General features: G+C 44.4%; 1 protein-coding gene across 2 annotated transcripts in view; it reads right to left on the bottom strand.

Annotated features, from left to right (window-relative positions):
* Positions 1–20994, bottom strand: part of SLC38A1 (solute carrier family 38 member 1) — a 70846-nt gene extending 49852 nt beyond the window's left edge. The window contains exons 1-3 of one of the 2 annotated variants that reach the window (XM_036866351.1): positions 20383–20994; positions 7428–7542; positions 2854–3059 (exon numbers count right to left, since the gene is read on the bottom strand). In XM_036866351.1, coding sequence (XP_036722246.1) covers positions 2854–2975 — 122 coding nt within the window. In that variant the 5' untranslated portion in view covers positions 2976–3059; positions 7428–7542; positions 20383–20994. The remainder of the gene's footprint in view (positions 1–2853; positions 3060–7427; positions 7543–20382) is intronic. The other variant, XM_036866352.1, reaches the window with a different exon arrangement.
* Between the last annotated feature and the right edge of the window lie 339 nt (positions 20995–21333).

The raw sequence follows: 21333 nt of genomic DNA on the forward strand, positions 1-21333 counted from the left end.
GTAGCTTTGCAGAAATCATGGGGGAAGGGGGGGTGGTGGGGGTGTGTCTTTTTTGATTTTTATTTACCTTTTTGGCTTCATGCTGTAATATGTTGTTTTTAATTTTCATTGTTCTAGAGTCAGAAATGAAGCAAAATTCATAAACCATGTCAATGAAAGAGAGGAGATAAAATAAAGCAATAAATGCATCACACCACACTTGCGACAGTGGAACCAAATTCCAAAAAACAAGAGGCTGTACAGCCCACATCTTAGTCATGGTCTCTGGGGAAGTGAGCTCCCCTGGCAGGCACCCCAAGGGGCGAGAAGGGGTGCCTCCTCCTACCCCAAGAGGTTATCACCTCCCAAACAATACTTTTTCTTAGTAAAACTTCTAAATATCAAGTTCAGATCCTAAGCTGAATATTATAAAAGACTCTCATTTTAAGGTCCTGAAGGTTTACACTGCTTTGGGAATGAAGCTTTGTTATAAACCTAAAATGTGCTACTTGTGAAATAGCTGGAATCCCATCCACCACCGTTAACTGGAGGTCAGCAGTGACTACAGAACACCCCAGGGGCCCAGAGCAGAAAATAGCACCGGTAGAGTTTAGCAGAGTTTAATTGATAGTAGAGACTATCTTTTTCATTCACACCCGAGCATTTTAATCAGAGGCAGCAGGACACAGAGGAAAGACAGGGATTTCAGACAGACCTGTGTGTGCCCTTGAGCAAGTTATTTTATTTCTCTGAGCCTCCATTCTCTTATGGTACACTGAATTTTTAAATTTTCCTTATTTGCAAAAGAATACATTGAATGATGTTATAAGGATAAGTGGTAATATATGTAATCACACCTGGCACTCAAGAAAGGGTAGTTATTCTTAATAATTACACAGAAAAGGTGAAAGAAGCAAACTTGAGTTCAACAATAAGAAATACCACATGGTGAATGATACTTGGATGGCAATGAGGAAGTATTTGGGCTGGAGACTTAACCTCTGAGAATATGTAAGGAAGAGAACAAGGAGGAGGGGCGGGGCTGGAACTTCTGAGTGTCTGTAAATGATGGCAGCCCAGTCAATTACACATTGTATCAGAATGCAGAGCAGATTATCAGAAATGATTTCGGTGAAGATGCCTGGTTAGCTGACATAATGTTTTCATCTTCCTCCCAATTTCCTTTTGACCCCACTCCCGCAAGTGTAGGTTGGTGTTCCAGTAAGTAGTCCCCGTATAGTCCACTCTCTCTTCCCAGCCTTTTAGGAGGCCTCGGGCTTCAAACAAACCTCACCACTAACTCCCAAGCTGGAGAGCTTCCTGCTAAGGGATCCATATAAGCTGGCTGTAAAATCAGAAGGTCAGAATTTGCAGCAACATGGATGGACCTAGAGAGATTATCACACTAAGTGAAGTAAGTCAGAAAGAGAAAGATAAATTCCATACGATATCACTTATATGTGGAATCTAAAATATGACACAAATGAACTTATCTACGAAACAGAAACAGACTCACAAACACAGAGAAAAGACTTGTGGTTTCCAGTGGGAAGGGGGTGTGGGAGGGATGGATTGGGAGTTCGGGGTTAGCAGATGCAAACTATTATATATAGAATGGATAAACAACAAGGTCCTACTGTATAGCACAGGGAACTATATTCAATATCCTGTGATAGGGCTTCCCTGGTGGTGCAGTGGTTGGGAGTCCACCTGCCAATGCAGGGGACACGGGTTCGAGTCCTGGTCTGGGAAGATCCCACATGCCGCGCAGCAACTAAGCCCGTGCGCCACAACTACTGAGCCTGCACTCTAGAGCCCGCGAGCCACAACTACTGAAGCCCGCGTGCCACAGCTACTGAATCCCGCACACCTAGAGCCCGTGCTCGGCAGCAAGAGAAGCCACCGCAATGAGAAGCCCGTGCACCGCAACAAAGAGTAGCCCCCGCTCGCCGCAACTAGAGGAAGCCCGCGCGCAGCAACGAAGACCCAACGCAGCCAAAAATGAAAATAAATAAAATAAATAAATTTATTAAAAAAAAATATATATATATATATATATCCTGTGATAAACCATAATGGAAAAGAATATGAAAAAGAATATATATATATGTATAACTGAATCACTTTGCTGTACACCAGAAAATAACATGACAATGTAAGTCAACTATATTTCAATAAAATACATTTTTAAAAATAATAAAAAAATAAAATCAGAAGGTCAGAGAATGCTAAGGGTGAGAGCTGCCAGGCCAGCATTCTTCCTACCCGCCCCCTACCTTCCCTCGCTCACTGTATCTCTTCTTTTCTTTCTCTTTCATGTACTATTTCTCCGTTTCATGTACTATTTCTCCATTTCATGTACTCTTTCATCTACTATTTCTCATAGAGCCATTTGGCTCTGTGTTATTATTACTTAAAATCCATGTTACAAACGATGCTTGTAGTGACGTATTTGTCGTTTTAACATGGGAACGTTGGCAAATGCGACTTTGACCATTCCTTGATTAACATGTGGGCAAGGCCAGATGACTGTAGTACACATTCAGATATGGCACGCAGTGAAATTCCAACAGTTGGTCTGATTCATAAACACAGAGCTTTTGAAAAGTTAAGGCTGGTTGGGGTCCAATGTATTTATACATTTTTATTAGACTCAATTGAAAGATTTGAAAGGATGAATAAATTACTTTCCTATTTGCTTCATCTGCTATTGCAGACGATGCCCAACAGATGTCACATATGAAATTCAAATTACATCTTCAAATGGAGCATAACTTTAGTAATGAATAATTCAAGAGAATAACTGAAAACCAGAATGATATTTTAGAGACATTTCTTTCATTGGAGAGAAACTGTTCGTGGAAAAATACTCACCTATTTATCTGACCATTTTCTACCTCGGTGAAATCATTGGAATCATTGCTAATGTTATCATCTTCGGGCACTGTCATGTTTTGCAATTCAGTTAATTCGAGTCCACTTTTGAAATGCATCATGTTTAGAAAGTACCTGTCGTCCAAATCCTCCTTTTCTGAGTGTATTTACAAATGGATAGCAGCAAAAATATAAGGTTCACACCCCTAAAATACAACACAAGGAAAAATAATTAAACATGTGAATATCACCACTGATTACACATAAGCTATTACACACAAATGATTTGCTGATAACATAACTTTTACATTTTGCTATTCAAAGCATTAAGGCAATCTTGGTACATCAAGTTATAGAGGCTGTAAATTTTCTGTCTTTCATAAATCTTCCTGCATTTTTAACTATAAAATGAGTCATGTCCCATAATCTTTATGCTCACATTCATAGGAATACCATGTGATCTGTAGGCAGTAGAGATGCCCTTTTATGAAGCAGTGCGTTTAAAAGGAAAGTGAATAGGTTATTTTAATGCGTCAGACCACAGGGCACACATATAGCTGGGTACAGACTGAACAGACACAAAAGCACCTCTGATTTAGCAATCCCAGTTTAATAAAAATGCAAATCCTCAATAAATGGCATCATGCAGGATCAACCACTCAACCTGGAGGTCAAGTAGCAAAGGACAAATCTGTGTTTTGAAATTTAGCAAACAGTTTATCCATCAACTGCAAGAGATTAAATCAGTCTCTTCAATGAAATCACTCCATGTCAGGGAGTTAGGGAATTAAAAACTCATACTCAGGGGATTTAGGTTAATCCACCTGAAACTATATTTCCTCACAGAAATGAAAGACTTGCCGAGTTCACATTTTCTCCCACATGAATGACTGAGATTTAAATTTCTGAGTGGTCACCAATAATATATAAGGGGGTAAAGAGTTTCAGACACACAGCATCACAAACCAAAAAGCAGGTGGCAACAGAGGTGTGGTACTGTGATTTATTATAAAGAATACATAGTTGGTCTTCGTTCCTATTTCTGGTTCACAGCTCCCCAAACCCTTCGAATTTCCTAAGTGTTGAGAGTGATAAATGTCCTTTGGTATATTAATGAGGTGACTTTGGGAAAGCACCTAAGGATGGGGGCTGGTTGCCAGTGGAGCCAAACGTGTGATTAGAGGGTTGGAATTTTCAGCCCCAGCCCGTGATTTCCGGGGAGAGGAGACAGGCCAGAGCTTGAATCAATCACTAATGGCCAATGAGTTCATCAATCACGCCTATGTAATGAAGCCTCCATATAAAGCAAAAAAAGGAGGAGATTCAAAGCGTATCCATACTAGGGACCCAGAACACCACGTACGGGGCACCAAGCCCCACAAGGACAGAAGCGCCTATGTTGAGGACCTCGCCCTATGTATCTCTACATCTGGCTGTTGATTTGTATCCTCTGATATCTTTTGGAATAAACTGGTAACCTAGTGAGCAAATGGGTTTTCCTGAGTTCTGTGAGCTGTTCTGGCAAATTAATGGAACCCAAGGAGGGGGTCATGGAAACCTCTGATTTATGGCCAGTCGGTCAGGAGCACAGGCAATAACCTGGGCTTGTGACTGGTGTCTGAAGTGAAGGGCGGGCTTGTGGCATGGAGCCCTTGACCCGTAGAATCTCATTCTATCTACCGGTGGATAGTGTCAGAATTGAATTGACAACTGATGGTGTGGGGAAGCCTACACACACACACACACACACACACACGTTGGAAATGGGTCCAGGAACCCTTTTAAGAAGTAAATGAAACTTCAAAAGTAAGGCCTGTAAAGGTATAGGGGCCTCACTAAGATAATCTCGGTGAGGCGACGGGGATCATGGAATGAAGCAGAATGTCAGCGAGATTTTTTTTTAACCTCCAATGGATGATCCGCCTTGGATGATGTTTTGATATTTTGTCTGATCCTGAATTCCATAAGATAACTGTAACCTAGTTAACAGTCAAAGCTCCAATGTGCCCATCTAAGCATCCTAGTATATCCGAAGAAGCATTTTGCTAACTGATAATATTTTCAGGACCCCTAGAAAGTACCCTAGAATGACACTTCTTTAAGAATTTCCTTCTTCTCAACCTAGGGGCAAGACGGGAATAAAGACGCAGACCTACTAGAGAATGGACTTGAGGACATGGGGAGGGGGAAGGGTAAGCTGGGACGAAGTGAGAGAGTGGCATGGACATATATACACTACAAAATGTAAAATAGATAGCTAGTGGGAAGCAGCTGTATAGCACAGGGAGATCAGCTCAGTGCTTTGTGACCACCTAGAGAGGTGGGATAGGGAGGGTGGGAGGGAGGGAGACGCAAGAGGGAAGAGATATGGGAACATATGTATATGTATAACTGATTCACTTTGTTATAAAGCAGAAACTAACACACCACTGTAAAGCAATTACACTCCAATAAAGATGTTAAAAAACAAAAAAAATTTCCTTCTTCTCTTCCCCACAGCCAGGCCCCACCTTACTCCTTTCCATTCACACCGTCTCCTGTCTAGAATGAATCTTCCCTGGTTCCAGGATCCTTTACAGCTTCCACAAGATAAATACTGTCTAATACCTCAGATTCCAGGAGCCTCACCCTTCCTGCAGGGCAGGGCTTCTCCTGGAAAGCAGGAAGCCAGGATAGGAGATTGGAGCTCCCTGAACTCCTGGACTAAGGCTACCCTGGCAGCTCAGGGCTGATTCTTCCAGCTAGGGTGGTAGTGCTGGAGCCTGGGCCATGACTAATTGCCTTTAGTGTCTTCACACAGCAGCAGCATTTACAGCCTGTCTTTACTTTGCAGAAGTTGGAAGTGCATTAGAAAGGTTAAACCCCCTTGTCACCCCTCGGCCCCCTCTGAAGAAAGCTGCACAAATGGACTGGGCTGGGTAACCCCTAGGAGTCTTGCCACACTGGCTCTTGCCTGTATGACTCCCTCAGAGGCTACTAAAGTGATACTGTAGGGCTGCTAGAAAGTTCACTCAGTGGGGACTTCCCTGGTGGTCCAGTGGTAAAGAATACGCCTTACAATGCAGGGGACGGGGGTTCGATCCCTGGTCAGGGAACTAAGATCCCACATGCCACGGGGCAACTAAGCCTGCACGCCACAACTACTGAGCTTGCGTGCCTCAACTAGAGCCTGCGTGCCGCAAACTACAGAGCCCACGTGCTCTAGAGCCCGCGCCCCACAACTAGAGAAGAGAAAGCCTGCACGCCACAACTAGAGAGAAGCCCGCACACCACAACGAAGAGTCCCGCATGCCTCAACAAAGATCCCGCGTGCCGCAATTAAGATCTGACACAGCCAAAGAAATAAGTTAAATAAATTAATAAATAATAAAATAAATCTTAAAAAAAAAGTTCACTCAGTGGATGGCGTTTCCAATCTGGGTTAAGGAGTCCTTTTCTCTCTACAAACTTGTAGGAAACAGGGCACTAGACAAAAAATTTCTGAGGAGAGGAAAAGTTGACTAACAACAGATCTGGAATCTACTGTTTGAATGTAAACTTTCATATCAATATATGTGTGTGAATACAAATATATACTACACACACACACACACACACACACACACACACACACACATGTGCAATGGACAAAAAAGGAAAAGAATAAAAAGAATAGAGTAAGTTCTGGCCACTAAAATTATGTCAGTATTAGGCAAATGCCAGTACTAAGTTAATCACATAGGAAATATTTTTGCCTTTGGCTTAAAGAGAAATTTATTTTTTTCGCAGTTCCAGAAGTCCAAGATTAAGGTAATGGCAAGTTTTATTTCTTCTGAGGCCTCTCTCCTTGGCTTACAGATAGCTGTCTTCTTGCTCTGTCCTCATATGGTCTTTCGTATCTCTGCATGTTCTCTGTATTGTAACCTCCTTTTCTTTTCTTTTTTTTTTAATTTAGGATAAATTTTTATTGTTGTGAAATAACCTATCTGAAATCTAACTTATTCTTGAAAATAAAAACTGGAAAAATGGGGAAAATTAACAAAGTTAGTGACATCTGTCACTAAGGTTGAGGCCACACTTAGGAAGTACTATCCATTCAATTTATTATATATTTACTGAGTGCTAGGTGACGAAAGGATTTTAAAAGTCTGAAAAGGATCTGAGGCAGTTTCACAGAAAAATCACATTTGAACTGGCTCTTGAAAAAGAAAAAAAAATTTTTCTGGTTCTAAAGCTAATATATGCCCACTGTAGAATCTTTAGAGCAAACATTGTACAAGAAACCCCACCACTCAAAATGGGCCACTGTTAGAGTTTCATGTGCTTCCTCCCTTCTTTTCTTCTTTTTTTCTTTTCCTTTCTTTCTTCCTCTCTAGCTCTCTCTCCTCTCTCTTTTTTATTTAACATTGGAAATTTAGACTGTTTTCAGTCTATTGTTTTTCATGTAATATTACATAGTATGAATTTTGAAGAACAGAAGTGTTTTTTAAAAATACATTAGTTCCTTATTAATAAATAATACAGGTCTTTGTAGAAAAATTAGAAAATACAAGCTTGCAAATGAAAGAAAGAACAAATAAAAAGAAAAAAGTCACCTGTTATCTCAGCAAGCAGAGATGATCACTGTATATATATTGGAGTATAACCTTCAAGGGTTTTTCTACGCACATAGATATAGTGCCTGACACACAGTAGGCACTCGATAAATATCTGTTAAATGAAAAGAATGAGTACAAATTTTTAAAAAATATGTATACATTTACAAAAATGGAAATCATACTATAGAGTTTTTAAAACATATTTTTTCACTTAACAAGATATGGTCTCCTATCCTGAGTTATGTCCGTAAACACGGGTCTACACCATTACGGCAAATGCTCCTTACCGCTTGATTGTGCCATAAATTGACATCCAACCTACTACTGCTAGACAGTCACACTGCCTGGTGGACAGGAGACTGACAGGTGGAGATGGGCCCTGAGCTGAGACTTTTCAATGAAGGAGAACACGGCCAACGACAAAGACACAGGAAGTGCAGGTTGAGTTTAAGAAACAAAAGAATTATAGTTTCACTGAAAGACTGAAGCAATTATCAGACTATACAGTTAATTAAAAGACCGAATGGGGTCATCATGTGACCATCTTGACATTAACCCAACCACAATTACTATCTCCCAACATTTATAATAGGTTACAAATGACGGTTTACTCAGCACAGAATATTTCTGATCCTTTACTGCAATCTTGTGAGGTATTCTTAAGAAGCATTATTATCTTGCCATGCTTATTGGTACGTTTTACTAATAGTACCAATGTAAAATACAGAAACTTCTTCTCTACTCTTCATGGTGATATGCATCAAAGGAGAGGATATTTTAAGAAATCTTGTTTGGTCTTACGTTGGTCTTACGTTGCTTACACCCTACTGAAACAAGCAAGACCTTCCCATATAAAGTGACAGTATACCATAAAACATTTGCATGATAGAGACCAAACTGTACAGTAGAACAAAGAATAAGTCCAGAAAGATTTCAGAGACATGCATACATACATAGGTACATACAGGAAGGAAGGAGGGAAGGAAAGAAGGAAGGAAGGAAAGAAGGGAGGGAGGGAGGGAAGGAGGCGGGTGGGGGGAGGGAGGAAGGAAATTGGAGCCTGGAGAAATCAGGTAAGGTTTTACAAAGAACTATGAACTATGTTGAACTATGTCTAAAAATAGGCAGGATTTAGACTGGGGTAGGGAAGGCATTCCTTGCACTGGAAACGGCACAGGCAAAGACATGGAGGCCAGATGTGCAGAGAACACCCACTCAGATGAATCTAGCTACAGCAGAGGGAGCAAGGTACATGTTCTTGAGCAATAAGAGGTTATATTGGTTTAGCAAAAGCTGGTTAAAAAATTGTAGAGAGAAAACCAAACCAAAAAATATACTATAACTCAGACATTGTCCAAAATTACTTTTGGGGATAAATAAACAAAAATACAATTTCAATCGCTAAGACACTGTGTGATGGATTGACCCACTCAAAATTTGTTCCCACTTCTTTCTAGTCCAGTTCTGCATCTAGAGGATGGAGAGTTGAAAACTACATTTCCCACATTCCTTTGCAGCTAGGGGTCTAGAGAAGATTTAGATTCCACCAATCAGAGAGCGAAGTGGTGGGGCCCAGGCACCCATTTTGCTGGTACAATTCTAGCAGATGCCACAGACAGCACTGGAGCCAACAACTGTGGCTATGAATTCCCGATCATCAGATTTGGTCTAAGTGACGTGCTCCTGGAGCATATGTTCAAACAATGAGAAACTGGCTTCCTGGCTTCCTGATGCGAGGCACAAAAGCAGCCCCTAAAGCCAGCTGAGTGGTGGTGTTCTGGTGATTCTTTCTAGAGACCCAGACTAAAGCCTGGTCTGCCATCTTTCCTAACAGTTTTACAGGCCTTAATTCCCCATATTCAATCCCTTTTGCTTAAAACATACATGGAAGGATCTCTGTTAATATGCAGCTAAACCCTGACTGTTATTCTTAATTTTATTTTTTCCTCCCTCTGAAATATTTTATTATGAAAATTTTAAACATATATAAAAGTGGACAGAATAGAATAATGAACATCCACGTAGCAACTTCAACAAGGATCATTTCAGGCCAGTCTTGTTGAAGTTTTACCCCCACCATCACATAGAATTATTTAACAAAAGATTCCAGATATCCTATCATTTGTAACTATTTCAGCACATATCTCTAAAAGGTCAGATCTATTTTTTTTTTTTTAATTTTATAGCTACTTTATTTATTTATTTTTGGCTGTGTTGGGTCTTCGGTTCGTGCGAGGGCTTTCTCTAGTTGCGGCAAGTGGGGACCACTGTTCATCGCGGTGCGGGGACCGCTCTTCATCGCGGTGCGCGGGCCTTTCACTATCGCGGCCCCTCCCGTTGCGGGGCACAGGCTCCAGATGCGCATGCTCAGTAGTTGTGGCTCACGGGCCCAGCTGCTCCGTGGCATGTGGGATCTTCCCAGACCAGGGCTCGAACCCGTGTGCCCTGCATTGGCAGGCAGATTCTCAACCACTGCGCCACCAGGGAAGCCCAGATCTATTTTTAAAACAGTATCATCATATCATGATCACACCTAAAATGTAATAAGAATTCCTTTATGACATTAAATATCCAGTCACATACACTTAATTTCAAAATTGTTATGAATCACTATTATTTTTTTTATTCTGAAGAATAAGATCACACCTCTCCCAGCTCAGCTCCTGAAGATCAATTATGACAGCTAGGTCAGTGGTTTTGAGAATGTGTTAGGCGTAAGGCCAATGATGGTCCTGGTCTTCCTGCCATCTCTTTCCATAACCAACTGAGCCTATTTACACACTTGAGGTCCTTGACTCACCGGGCTGTTCACTGTATTTCAAAGGGCCTCAAACAGGCTAAACAGGTTAACTAAAATGTCAAGAGTCCTTGCTTTTGGCAAGATTGCCTTAATTTGATGTGATAATCCTAGATTCTGACTGGCAATGTTATATATCTTTGAGTAAAAAAAGCGGGAAGTGAATTAATATTTTCAAGTTGTAGTCAAAACTCACTAAACAGTATACTTAAGAACCAGATGTTGCATTCCATATCAGTTATACTTCAACTAAAATAAAAGCTTAAAATTGATAGTCTTTGAAAACCTGGGGTCCTCGGGAGGTGGGGAATGGCCTTCAGGAGTGAAAGGCTGGGACCCAGTAAGCATTCTCAGAAGAAAAGGTGTTTTCTCTCTTCTTACTCAAAACTCCAAACAAACAAAAACTCCAGCGTTCATGTCTCAGCTCTGCTAGGGCTTGGCCTCCCACTTTCTCTCTACTGGCTTCCCTGACTTCTGTTAATCACGCTCAGCTTCATATCTGGAAAGTAACCTTGAAATATCACCCCTCCCTCCTGTCTTTACTGCCAACAGTCTGAACAACTTGCCCCTGTCCTCATCACTCCCCTGAACCCAGGATCCACTGGCAAATCCGGGCTTCACCCTTCAGGAGCTGTGGTGACCCTGGGCAAGTAGGTTAACTTCTCTTTACCTCAGCGTCCTCATCTGTAAAATGGAGATAAAGTGGTACCCACCTTACAGAGTCCTTATAAAGATTCCATGTTTGGGTCCATGCTCGGCCCGATTCTGGTAAGCGAGGGTGACTGTCGCTGCTACTATTGCTACCTCTTCCTAATCAAGGCAAGTGGCCTTATCTCAGTCCTCATCCCTTCACTTCCCTGCACAGGAGGGTCACAGTTTCCCGACCTCCACCGGCTTGCTCCTCACCGCACCCTCCTACACGCTGCTTCCTGCCTCCTTTGCCAGCTCCTGTCTGCCTCCCACCCTCAGTGTGAGGGCAACCCTTCTCCCTCCACTCTTCCCTCTGCACACTCCAAACTCTTTCCTTTGTAAGTTTCAAGCCTGAAGTGTCAGGCTTCACCCCACAAGGGCATCTTTCATATCTTTTTTCCCCCCAGGCCTTTTCATTTTACAAAACTAGAAATCCTCTGCGTTTTGAAATAGGATCTTCCTCATAAATACTACTTGCTAATGATCACGTCACTTAACATGGCACGTGTTTCTTCATCTGTAAACTGAGAAGGCTGCAGGGGAGAGGCAATCTCTCAGGTTCCCTCCTGCTCAGAAAAATTTCCACAAATTCTTTTCAGACCCCAGCTGCCCGCCGGACCTCTCCACGTGGATGTTTGCCATGACCTCCAACTCCACGTGCCTCACTGAACACATCACCCGACCTCACACATCAGCTTTTCTATTTCTGTTCACGATAATGTTCGTTCCCCTCCTCACTCAGACATGGAACCCGCATATCTAATCAGTCCCCAGGTCCTGTCAACATTCTTTCATACCGTCCCTTCCTTCCTCTCATTCCTCCCGGCTCCACAGTCCTAGCCTGGCCAGTCGCTTCCCCCCATGCTGCCTCCTGAGCCCTACCCACTTCAGGAAGACGCAGGTTCTTCCTGAAAATCCATGTCTTGCACATTCCTCTTCCCTCCCTTGCCAATCATAACTGTTCCTAATAGCTGAATCCCTGGAACCTCAAATTCAAGGCCGAGATTGCTCTTAACTCTCTCTTTAAACTTCTCTCCCACCATGTTCCTTCTGAACCTTGCATTCCTGTGATGGATCTACTTATAAGCAGTTTCCTGCTTTGCTTCCACCATCTTGGTCCTAACATACTTCCCACAAACCCCTTTCCCATCAAGCTCATGCTCATTTAAGTACAACATTTCTTTCAAAGCCCATCTTGCTGGTTTGCATGCTTTTTTTTTTTTTTAATTTCAAGCCAACCTTCTCTGTGAGGTCTTCCTCCAATGACCAGCTCGTGATTGATTATTTACCTGTGATGAATTCTTACAGTGCTTTTGTATAGATTACTCATTGGCTTATAGCAAGGGTTCTTATATATTTTCATGATCTCCTTATGGAGTTATCCAGTTCCCTAATTATTATACATTTTCAACTTCTCGAGGACAGGGACCACAGCCCTCTTAGCGCCCTAGCACACGGTGATAGTAAATATGTGAACAATAATGGTGATGACTCAATTGAAAAAGCAAGCTATGATAATCTGTCTATAGACAATACAGCAGCAATCCTCACAAGCACAATTTCACAGGAAAAATAACAAAAATGGGAAGTTAAAGGAAGCGACACATGCAGCCCCACAGCACAGTTTTCATTAAGTCTGCCACTTAATTTCTTTTACATTTGATCCGGGCATGTGAGAATTACGTGAAAGTGCATTTAAAACTGTAAAGTACTATATGAATGGAAGGTATTTATCATGAACATCCTGGCCACTATGCCTGGAATGTTTGAGAACTGTTGGCATGATTTCTACAAGTTCAGAGAAAGGGTTGTATTAGAGCAGTGGTTCTCAACTGGGGACCATTTTGGCACCCCCCCCCAAGGGACATCTGACCATGCCTGGAGACATTTTTCGTTGTCACAAGTGAGAGGGTGTCGCAGGCTTCTAGTGGAGAGAGGTGCTGCTACACACCATACACAGGGTGGCTGTCTGCAACAAAGCCTTATCCGGCCCCAAATGCCCAGAGTGCCGAGGGTGAGAAGCCCCACGTTAAAGGAAGCTCACCAGAGGATGAGGACTGACCATTTCTGCATGGGGCAGAGGTGAGCTGCTCACTTCCTTGGACAGACTGCCCCCTGCGTCCTATCTTGTTCACAGTATCCCAGCACCTGCTCCTACCACCCCACAACGCTGTTCAGCTTCCCAGATGATCTTTTATTTTCTTAATTTTTATTTTTTTACTTAACGATTTCATTTTATTGGAAAATATTTGACTAGGTAATACACGTACATAGGACAACATTCATAAAGTACAAAAGAGTCTACAGTGAAAAAAGCCTCCTTCACTCCTTATCTCCTAAGAAGTTCCCTCCCATGTTTTCTTCTATAACTTTTACAGTTTTATTTTTTACATTAAAATCTTTGACTCGGGGGCTTCCATGGTGGCTCAGTGGTTAAGAATCCGCCTGCCAATGCAGGGGACACGGGTTCGAGCCCTGGTCCGGGAAGATCCCACATGCTGCGGAGCAACTAAGCCCGTGCGCCACAACTACTGAAGCCCGTGCACCTAGAGCCCGTGCTCTGCAACAAGAGAAGCCACAGCAATAAGCCCGTGCACCGCAATGAAGAGTAGCCCCTGCTCGCCGCAACTAGAGAAAGCCCGTGTGCAATGACGAAGACCCAAAAATAAATACAAATAAATAAATAAATTAAAAAAAAAAAAAATCTTTGACTCGGGGCTTCCCTGGTGGCGCGGTGGTTGAGAATCTGCCTGCCAATGCAGGGGACACGGGTTCGAGCCCTGGTCTGGGAAGATCCCACATGCCGTGGAGCAACTGGGCCCGTGAGCCACAACGACTGAGCCTGCACGTCTGGAGCCTGTGCTCCGCAACAAGAGAGGCCGCGACAGTGAGAGGCCCACGCACCGCGATGAAGAGTGGTCCCCACTTGCCGCAACTAGAGAAAGCCCTCGCACAGAAACGAAGACCCAACACAGCCATAAATAAATAAATAAATAAATAAAATTAAAAAAAAAAAAAAATCTTTGACTCACCCAGATGATCTTTTAAATGCCTGTTATCAACATGCCCAGCCTATGATGTTGGGGAGTTAACCTACCCATATTCAGATGTTTTGAAACTATTGATTTCTCAAAGTCAGAAAATATTAATAAACTCTAGAAGTTAATGAAGTTAATCTGTAACTCTGGATAGAAGAGGACTGACTGTATATTACATTACAAAAACTAAAGTTTAATTTAATTAAAACAGTGAGTGTCTTTGAGCAGTGTGAATACCACAAAAGTAAAAATCTTTCTCATCAACTGAAAATTCACGGATTTAAATAATTACATACAGAGTTTAAAGACAGCTTGGCATATGATAGCCTTTGAGAAATTCTTTTTCTTTGCACATGTATGTTTTTGCTATAGTAATATCTCTGATCAAGGATTACTATTGAACTAAAAACAATGAACAGGAGTTTTTTTTTTTAAGCCCTAGCTGTTATGACAGCTAACTCCCAACAAAATACTCTAGGAAAAACAGAAATAATGGCAATTTGAAAGCACCACAAAGTGCTTTCAAATTGCATGTGAGGAGGTTCATTTATAAATATAAACATTAAAAAATATGCCTTTATTTGAAAAGAGAAAGTATAATAAAACACACTATAACTAAATACCAAATGACGTTATAGTCCTTGAACAAGTTTTTTCTTCTCTTTGGACCTTTGTCTTAGACAGAATCTGAAGTTCAGATTAACTGATGCACGCTCAAAGATCTCTCCCAGTTCTAAAATCCCCTGAATTTATGATTCTGTAGACTGTTTCTTAATGAATCACTTTCATTTCAGAGATAAGAAGATGGGCTTGTGGACAAGTCTTTTGAATAGGTGACTTTTAGACTAGGAGTACTCAGTTCTGACTACACATAGGAATCACCTTGGGAGCTTTAGAAAAACAACAGTGATAATCTGCCCCCCTAACGCACACCAGTTTCTGATTCAATTGGTCTAGGATGGAAACTAAGCATGGATATTTTAAATGCTCTGTAAGGGATTCTAATGTGCTGCCAACATTAAGATCTACAGATTACATTGGGTCGGCCAAAAAATTCATTCAGGTTTTTCCGTAAGATGGTATGGGAAAACCCGAACGAACTTTTTGGCCAGCCCAACACTAAGGGTTAAAAACAAATGCAGCAGGAGCCCAAGTTGGTAAGCTGAATGAGCAAAGCAGATTGGGCACAAGAAACTGGAGGCCATGTGTCTCATCTGTTTCAGTAAAAGTAAGACAGATCTTTTGATTTCTTTTCAAGAAATGCCAGAAATCCAGGTTTTAAGTGAAATTCTGATACTGTACTTAAATGTTGACAACTAATTCCAAACAATTTTAAGAGAACATGGAGGGCCCACAAAATATACCCACAGGTTTCATTTGGTTCTATAGCCACCAGTTTGCAACATAAACAAAACCGGTTCAATAAACCAAGCCCAGCTTTTCCTCTGTGCTCTGTCCTGCTGCTCTCCCACTCAGAGCCTCCCACTCCCAGACCTTGGGCCATAACCTCTCCCTTTCCTTTTCCTTTCCATTGTCTCTTTCTTTTCCAATCATCTTTGTCACTCCTAAGAGATGGAAACTGACACCCACACATTAAATCTTTATTTGGCCCTGGCTGCATCACTGGATGGGCTTCTATGCCTGGGAAAATTCAGGTTATAAATTGTAACCTGAGGCTGGGACTCCAAGATGTCAACAACTGGTGAGCTTTGTCAAGTCAGGGGAAAAGCCAGTCAAGCTCATAATTTCACATTACCAAGACTTTATCAAACAATCTATGGAAGTCTTCATTTAATTTCTGCTTTTGTTTTGCTTGTTTTTAAATCTAAACCACTGCGTATGAGAATTATCCCTGGTGTTGTTTTTTTTTTTTGTTTTTTGTTTTTTTAAATTCCTATGTCTGGGCTCCGCCGCAGGATGACTAAATCTGAATCTCTGGAAATGGAGTCTGGGCATTGGTAGCTTTTAAAAGACTCTAGGTGAGTCTGATGTGAAGCTCACGTTGAGAATCGTTAATCTCTACCCATCTCCTAAAACTGCAGATTAGCAGTGTGTTTAACTCCAGATGACTATCATCTTGAGTTCTTTTAACGTGTTCAAGGATGTTCTCACCTCTGTTCTCATTGTACCTTCACAACTCTGTGAGTTTGGCAGCTTGGACACTATCGTTAGCATTGGACAGATGAGAAAACGAGGCATTAAAAATGTTAACTGAGTTGTCCCAGTGGACCCAGCTAGTTGTTGGCAAAGACACCCTGTAGCTTCACCTGAGGCAGAGTTCCTTGATTGCAACGCGGGCTGCTTGCAAAGTTTCCCCAAACCATGGGGCTTCCCTATGACTGAACTCCTTTATGCTTAGTAGTAACCCTAACATACAGGAGGTGAGTAGAAAAACCAATGAATAAAATGCGATCAACTTCCAGAAATAATTGTAACAATGTTTTTTCTTTTCCTTATCATACTTAACCCTTCCCTTATTTTATTTATTTATTTTTAACATCTTTATTGGAGTATAATTGCTTTACAGTGTTGTGTTAGTTTTTGCTGTATAACAAAATGAATCAGCTATATGCATACATATATCCCCATATCCCCTCCCTCTTGCGCCTCCCTCCCACCCTCCCTATCCCACCCCTCTAGGTGGTCACAAGGCACTGAGCTGATCTCCCTGTGCTATGCAGCTGCTTCCTACTAGCTACCTATTTTACATTTGGTAGTGTATATATGTCCATGCCACTCTCTCACTTCGTCCCAGCTTACCCTTCCCCCTCCCTGTGCCCTCAAGTCCATTCTCTATGTCTGTGTCTTTATTCCTGTCCTGCCCCTAGGTTCATCAGAACCTTTTTTTTTTCTTTTAGATTCCATATATATGTGTCAGCATACGGTATTTGTTTTTCTCTTTCTGACTTACTTCACTCTGTAGGACAGACTCTAGGTCCATCCACCTCACTGTTTTTAAAAGACTCGATTTAGGGTAAGTGTTCTAAGGTGTCCTTCTCTGAAGTCTATGATGCTATTTGGAATGTGCTTCCTTCCACGAACCTGCACACCACCTTTCACAGATGCACATTCTCCCAGGGACTGAGAACGTTCAGGTATTTTCCATTAAGGTATTATTTTCAGAAAAGTATTTTCAAATGATTAAATATTCATTGAATATTAGAGATAAGGGGAACTTTCCTGATCAGCTTCCCCCATCTCCTCTGATAGATGAGAAACCTGAAGTCCCTTTTAATTCAATATATACGGACCACTAACACTGTGCCAAGCACTGCACATCCATTATCCTCATTAAACCTTCTGAATAACTCACCATACCACTACCACCACGTTTAACAAATGGGGGGAAAAAAATGAGGCTCAGAAATGCTAAAAAAAAAAAAACTTGCTCAAGGTCCCCAGGCTGGTAAGTTGAGACCGGCACTGATTCAAAGCGTATGTCCTTATCTTCCACCTTCCATCACCTGGACTGACGATGGTGCAAAAAGTGAAAGATAAATCTTTATGAAAAGGTGAGGTGGTCAGTGGACACATTTGATGAGGTAGAAAAGTGGCATTTGGGCTAAGCCTTCACAAATATATAGCATTTCAGTAGGCATTCCAGTTTGGAATCAACATCAATATTGAGGCAGAAAAGTGAAAGGAAGGGTATAGGGTGAACTGGGAGAAAGAGGTGAGGCTTGTGGAGGGTCCCGAGCGCCCAGCTGAGGAATTTAGACTTTAATTGTAGGCAACTGGAACCCACTGAAGGTTTTCAGAAGCAAGATGAGTTTTAAAAATAAGTTTTAAAAATATAGATCACACGGAAGTGTCGAGATTGAATTAGGGGAGCAGAGCTTGGTACGGAGGAGATCAACTAGAAGCCCATCACACCTCCTTTGCCGGCTACTTCACTCTTTACCACGCTGTGCTGTGCTTGCATCTGCTCCCCTGAGCGCTGGTTTCTTCGGGGCACCTCCATGTCCGTTTCACCGTTCTTGTATCCCAACCGACCGCTGCAATTGCCCTGTCTAGGTCAGATAACAGAGACCTGAACCCGGGCAGTGGGAATGGAGATGAAAACACATTTGTGGAGCATTTGCAGGCACCTGGTAACTGCTCAGAAGTGGAGAGAAGGTAAGAGAGAAGGAGAAGCAGAGTAGAAAAAGACTCTGACGTTTCAACTTAACAGGGGAACAAATAATGAGATACAGAAAGAAAGGGATGGTCAACAGTAGCACAGAGTGCTGAACAAGATGTTTTGGCCAAGGTCTCAATCCAACAGGCATTTATTAAGCAGTTACTCTGTGCTGGGCATTAGGGGAACAATAATGAATTAGACTGGTCTTTGCCCTCAAGTCTCACCCAGAGGGAGGAAAAGACAGCCTAGCAATAACCGGGTTCCTGGCCTCTTAGTCTCAGGACAAATGTCCCCTCTCACACAGGCCCTCCTAGAGGGTAATCTGTTTCAAGCACCCTCCCCCATCACATGATCCTGTTTTATTTCTTCATTGCTGGAACAAATCTCCAAAATTCATTTATAGGTACCTTTATTGTCTGTTTCCCCCAGGAGAATGGAAGTCTCACAGAAGCAGGAACTTTACCTTGTTAGTTGCTAACTGCCACATAAACCCTCAGTAGGAAAAACTCATTGAATATGTTGGAGGGAAAAAAGAAAGTGAATAAACGTCATCAAGGTTAAGACCTCGAGCCAAACTAGGTGAGTTTCTCGATGCCTAAGGCGACATACTGAGAACTGAAGTAACTCTGAAAAGTAAAGCCATTTTGAGATTGGGGTCCAAACTGAAATCCAGGGGGCCCACCATGGATCAGAGCCCTGACTTGGCTGTTTCGCATAGATTTCAGGAATACCCACCCAGCGAGAGATATTTAACAAGGAGGCCAGCCAGCTGCCTGGCTCAGGTTTTATTTCAGTTGTCCTTCTGACGTCAGAAGAAGCACGAGTTGCTGCACAGTTTCTTCTATCAAGGTGACAAATTACAGCCTTGTTGGGCCCAGCAGTCTGCAAACCATAGATTTATTCTCTCCTCCCCCTTATATTAAAATTTTTTAAACCCACGGCAGAGATGTCAGATTCCTTTCCAAATGCAAATAAATCCTGTTTCCTAGCTCTCGGGTCTTTTTTCACTCATGAAATACATCACCAGGGATTCGTATGCGAAAGTATGTGATCCTGGTGGCAGTTAGGTTTTCACCGTAGAACCAGTGCAATAAAAACCGGGTCCGCGCCGCAGAGTGAGACACAAAGGACTCTCAAAATCGTAGCACCACCTTCCTAAGCCGAAGACAGCCTGTGAAAGGCACCCGAAACTCCGTGACGCGCTTACCGCGAAATTCCTTTTGCCGCCATATGCACTTGTACCTTCTCTGACTACAGTTCAGCCCAAACCCAGGGTCGGGCGATTCCGCAGGGAAGCGGCGCCCAGGCAGCCCTGTAACCTGGAGGTCCCAGTGGGTGCTGAGGAGCCCGATGCTCCGGGAGGCGGATTACGGTGGGGGGCGGGGGCGCGCACCAGGGCGACGGAGCACTTTCCTCCGGGCACGGCCGCGGCGAGGTTAAAGGCCTTTTGTGGCAACGTTTAGGGAAGCGAGCGAGATGCGGGGGTGGAGGGAGGAGGTGGGAGTGCAGGCGAGGACCGTCCGCGCCCGCGCCCCGCGCAAGCGGTGGCCTTTTGTTCGCCAGCTCCAGCGGATCCCAGCTCTCCGAGCGGCACTTCTCTCTTTCTCTCCTTCTTCATTTGGGAAAGAACCTCTCTGGGGCGGGAAAGGGCAGTGAGTCACTGCCAGCATCCTTTAGCAATCACCCCACCACCACCTCCACCCCACGGCCCGCATCCTCCCACTCCTATTCATACTGAGAGCGGGGCAGAGCTCGAGAAGGGCCGGCAAGCGTGCTCTCGTTTACTCGGGCTCCGCGCCTCCGATCCCCGGCCCGCGGCCAGTTCCCGAGACCCAGCCGGCCGCACACACAGTCCCGAGGACATCACATGCCCTCCTCGGGGACCTGCGGACACAGGAAATTCCCCGCAACTGCCCGGCATTCAAACACTCCTCGGGTATGCAGTCGCGCCCTCACCTCGGCTGGGCTCTCCAGACCCTCGTGGTCCCTAACCCTCGTATGATTGAACCAGATCAGGTGCCACAAGCTGCCACTAAGAAAACAGGCTCCAAAAGTAAGCCAGAGCCCATGCAAAGGTGAGATAAGGGGCTCCGGCACCTCCTTACACTGTCGTGGGCGGTCAGGAGAACCGGGGATCTGGACTTTTCCTAAAAGCAAAATCCGAACGCATCCGGCACAGCCGCGCACTCCTTCCTTTCACGCCGCATGGATGACTTCTGCGTTACCGCCTCCTCTCCCATCTAAAATATCCCTTTCCTCCCCGCCGCCGCTCCCTCAGCTCTCCCCGGGAACGCGAAATCACCTTACCTCGGGCCATAAAGGAAAAGCGGCAAAAGGAGACGTCAAGGTATCCGCCCTTCCGGGATTTTCCCCCGGCCGTGCGATGTCCTTTGTGTCAAGGTCTGGCTGCCTCAGCGGAGGAAAGGTGGCCTCCGTCAGTGAGGGCTGGGCGGGGAGGCTCAGCGTGGCGTGGCGGATTTCCGAGGAAGGTGAAGGGCGGCGACCTTCAGGCGGAGCGGCGTGGCTGCCCCAGCCCGCGCTCTCCTGTCTCTCCTCCTCCTTTCGGGGCCGATTGCATCAGAATCTCCCCCCACCACCAACCCCCACCCGCAAGGTGCTCGCCAGCGTCGCACTTACATCCACATGCTCGGCCGCCGAGGGTCTCGAATCGCAGTCATTCTCCTATTGGGGGGCGCGTCGCCCCTGTGCATCCATGGCTCGTGACGGTTTAGCTGGGAAAGTCAGGCTATTCCTCCGCGTCCACCGTGCCGTCGCCTCCCCTCCTGCACGCCCGCTCTGTAACCGAAGCTGCGTGTCACTCAGCGGTGCCCGTCACATGGTGCCTCTGCCGGCGGCCGTCCCTTGCTGTCTCCTTGTCGCCGCCCGCCGAGGATGCAGCGACCGCGGCCGGCGGAGACTGAGCATCCGGGAAGAAGGGAGGAGTGAGGGAGGGGTTGCGGGGCGTGCGTGTGCGGGGCGCGCCGGCAGCGGCACCGGGAGCAGAGGCTGCGCGCAGCCTGGACACCTGCCCCACGCCCCCCTGGGGCCTGGCAGCGAGCCCAGAGCCCAGCTGCGGCGGCGGCTGGAGAGCCCTCGGGGATGGAGGAGGTGGGGGCGGCTTGGAGGGCGCGGAAGGAGGAGAGGAGGGCTGCGCCCTGCGGGATTGGGGGGCGCTTTTGGGGTCAGCGCCAGGGCCGGGGCGCGGGAGCGAGGGGAGTTGCATTGTGGGAAGGGCGCCGCGTGAGGATGGCCGTGGGA

Source organism: Balaenoptera musculus, chromosome 10 (genome assembly GCF_009873245.2).
Source record: "Balaenoptera musculus isolate JJ_BM4_2016_0621 chromosome 10, mBalMus1.pri.v3, whole genome shotgun sequence".
Taxonomy (NCBI): Eukaryota; Metazoa; Chordata; class Mammalia; order Artiodactyla; family Balaenopteridae; genus Balaenoptera; species Balaenoptera musculus.